At 49.1% G+C, this 3,544-nt stretch overlaps 1 protein-coding gene across 1 annotated transcript in view; it reads left to right on the top strand.

Annotated features, from left to right (window-relative positions):
* ST3GAL2 (ST3 beta-galactoside alpha-2,3-sialyltransferase 2) overlaps positions 1–3,544 on the top strand; it is a 16,750-nt gene that overhangs the window by 11,767 nt on the left and 1,439 nt on the right. The window contains exons 3-5 of the mRNA XM_008063309.2: positions 1,410–1,589; positions 2,461–2,506; positions 2,773–2,892. Of these exons, the coding sequence (XP_008061500.1) occupies positions 1,410–1,589; positions 2,461–2,506; positions 2,773–2,892 (346 nt within the window). The remainder of the gene's footprint in view (positions 1–1,409; positions 1,590–2,460; positions 2,507–2,772; positions 2,893–3,544) is intronic.

Genomic DNA, 3,544 nt, shown 5'->3' with positions numbered 1-3,544 from the left:
GCCGGCCAGGCTCGGTGGCTCAGCCTGTAATCCCAGCAGTTTGAGAGGCTGAGGCATGTATGTTGCCTGAGTTCGCGAGTTTGAGACCAGCCCGGGCAACTTGACAAGACTTCGTCTGTACAATAAATCAAAAATTAGCCCAGGTGTGCCTGTAGGTCTGGTCACTTGAAAGGCTAAGGCAGAAGGATTGCCGGAGCCCAGCAGGTGGACGCTGGGGTGGCCATGAGTGTGCCACTGCACTCCAGCCTCAGTGACAGAGTGAGACTTCAACTCAAAAAAAAAAGAGAGAGAGAGATGTCTGCCATAATCAGAAGTGCCTAGACGCTGATGATAACCACTTTGAGCACCTTTGTAACTGCAGAAGTCAAACGTGACTTGTATCCATCTCACTGAGTATTATAATTTTAGTACAGATTTTTTTTCTTTCTTAAAATATCTAAGTTGGGCTCGGTGGCTCAGCCTGTAATCCCCCCCACACCTCAGAAGGCTAGGGTGAGTGGATTGCCTGAGCCTTCGGGTTCGGGACCCGCCTGGGGAACTTGGTGAGATCTCGTCTCTACAATAAATCAAAAATCAGCCGGGCGTGGTAGCGTGTGCTTGTAACTCCGGCTACTCGAAAGGCTGAGGCGGAAGGATTGCCGGAGCCCAGCAGTCGAGGCTGCGGTGGCCAAGAGCAGCCACTGCACTCCAGTCTGGGCGACAGAGTGAGACTCCAACTCAAAAAAAAAAAAAAAGTCTATACATTTTTTTTTGGCACCCTATGTTTGTTGCTAGCACATGTAAATCTACTGTATTCAGATGGCTACGTGGTATTCCATTATATGAATGTGCCAAAATGTATAAACCAGTTCTGTGGTTCTCATTGTTTGATTGATTCTTCTTTTTACGATTACAAATAATACTGTAGTGACTATCCTTGAACCCATATCTTTGGATATCTATGCAACCATTTTTATAGACTTCTAGAAATGGAATTGCTGGGTCAAACTATTCGCCCATTTACATTTCTGATGGATAGCATCAAATTGTCCTCTGTGGCCAGGTGCAGTAGCTCAGCCTATAATCCCAGCACTTTGGGAGGCTGAGGCAAGAGGATTGTCTGAGCCCCAGGGTACGAGACCTGCCTGGGTAACTTGGTGAGACATCATTTCTACATTAAATCACAAGAAAACTAGCCGGGCACGGTGGTGTGCGTGTGTCTGTAGTTCCAGCTACTTGGAAGGCTGAGGCACAAGGATCACCTAAACCCAGCAGGTTGAGGCTGCAGTGGCCATGAGTGTGCCACTGCACTCCAGCCTGGGTGACAAAGAGTGAGACTGCAACTCAAAAGAAACAAAGTTGTCCTCTAAACTCTCTAAAAACCAGTTTCCATGGCAGTTGATTCTCATGTCACTCTCTTGTCCCCGCAGGATGAATCAGGCACCAACAGTGGGCTTTGAGCAGGATGTTGGCAGCCGAACCACCCACCATTTCATGTACCCTGAGAGTGCTAAGAACCTGCCCGCCAATGTCAGCTTTGTGTTGGTGCCCTTCAAGGCCCTGGACCTTCTGTGGATCGCCAGCGCCCTGTCCACCGGGCAGATCCGATTGTGAGCCTCTTCGTGGCTGGGGTAGAATATGGATGACAGGACTACCTTGGGAGGAGTCTTTACTGGGGCCAAGTTGTAGAATTCCTTTAATTGGACATTCTGACCAAGAGAGAGGATGAGGAGGAGGGAGGGTCCCAAATGGTGGGTTAGCTGAGGGCACACACAGCTTGTTCTGTTACATTCTGCATGGTGACACCCAGCACACTGATGGCAGAAAAGTGAGGGGGGGGGCCTTCTGGTTCTGATCTCTACAGAAAGTAGCTCTTAACTCGGGAGCTCTGCCCTGTGAGCACTTTCTTTGGGGGCAGTTGTCCCATCACAGCCAGGAACAATGGGAAATACAATTCATTAAGCTTTTTTGTTTGTTTGTTTTAACAGCTTTACCAAGACATAATTCACAGCCAGGCACGGTGGCTCATGCCTGTAATCCCAGCACTTTGGGAAGCTGAGGCAGGAGGATTGCTTGAGACCAGGAGTTGGAGACCAGCTTAGCAACATAGCAAGACCCCATCTCTACAAAAAAAAAAAAAAAAAAAATCTAGCTGGGTATGGTGACACACACCTGTAGTCCCAGCTACTCAGGAGAAGGTTGAGGCTGTGGTGAGCTGTGATCATGCCACTGCACTCCAGCCTTGGTGACAGAATGAGACCCTGACTCAAAAAAAAAAACAAACAACCCTATTTTATCCTGAGTGACATGGGGAGCCATTGAAGGCTACTGAACAAAAGCACTGCAGTGAACATACTGTGGGAGAACAGCCTGGAAGCTGATCAGTCTGAAAGTTGTGAGGCTATCATTCAGGCAGGAGAGGAGAGCCACAGCTAGGTCCCATGGGACCATCTGAAATATTCTCTTTCTGTCTGCTTACAGCACCTATGCCCCAGTGAAGTCCTTCCTTCGAGTGGACAAAGAAAAGGTAAGCTCCTCACCTCCTCCCCACCCCAGTGGAAACAGTGCTTGCCCGACCTGTGTGCCTGTTGCTATGGCTCAGGGTTGCCCCAGTTTCCTTCTAGAACCTTCAGAGTCCCTTTCTGCCAGGATGCCTGACCCCAGCAGAGGCTATAGGAACCAGAGGGACATGGACACACTGGTCCGCTGATCAGCACAGGGGAACTGGCAGAAGCTGTCCTGAACTCCAAGCTCTAAAACCCCTCATGTGCCTGTTACCACCTCCTTTCTCAGGTCCAGATCTACAACCCAGCCTTCTTCAAGTACATCCATGACAGGTGGACAGAGCATCATGGACGGTACCCTTCCACAGGAATGCTGGTGCTCTTCTTTGCCCTCCACGTGTGTGATGAGGTGGGTAGGCCCTAGTCTGGGGGGAGGCAGTGTAGTGGGGCTCATGGAACAGACAATGTAGCCCTTCTCAGGTCTTAGCGGTACCTTCAGAGGAATATGTTTTTGTAGGCAGAAACCAGATGGCTTTGATTTCCCCCATCTCTAGGCTGTTTAGATCTGCATTTCCCAAACTTTATTACTTTAATGATTTTACCAAATTTGAAATCACTTCATTAAAAAGTTACAAGTGTTAGCCGGGCTCCGTGGCTCAGTCTGTAATCCCGCACCTTTGGGATTACAGCCTTTGGGAGGCTGAGGTGAGTGGATTGCCTGAGCCCGCAGGTTCGAGACCAGCCCGAGCAACTTGGTGAGACCTCATCTCTACAATAAATAACAAACTCAGGTGGGCATGGTAGCGTGTGCCTGTAGTTTCAGCTACTTGAAAGGCTGAGGTGGAAGGATCTCCAGAGCCCAGCAGGTTGAGGCTGCAGTAGCCAAGAGGTGTGCCACTGCCCTCCAGCCTGGGTGACAGAGTGAGACTCCAACTCAAAAAATAATAATAAAAAATAAAAATAAATTCTTTAAAACAAAAACAAAAACAATTAGCCAGGCATGGTAGCGCGTGCCTGTAGTTCCAGCTACTTGGAAGGCCGAGGTGGAAGGATCGCCGGAG

Source organism: Carlito syrichta, unplaced genomic scaffold (assembly GCF_000164805.1).
Source record: "Carlito syrichta isolate Samal-C Ts95f unplaced genomic scaffold, Tarsius_syrichta-2.0.1 Scaffold306734, whole genome shotgun sequence".
Classification (NCBI taxonomy): domain Eukaryota; kingdom Metazoa; phylum Chordata; class Mammalia; order Primates; family Tarsiidae; genus Carlito; species Carlito syrichta.
Note: the sequence above shows the minus strand (reverse complement) of the source record. Positions and strands in the feature narration are given on the sequence as shown.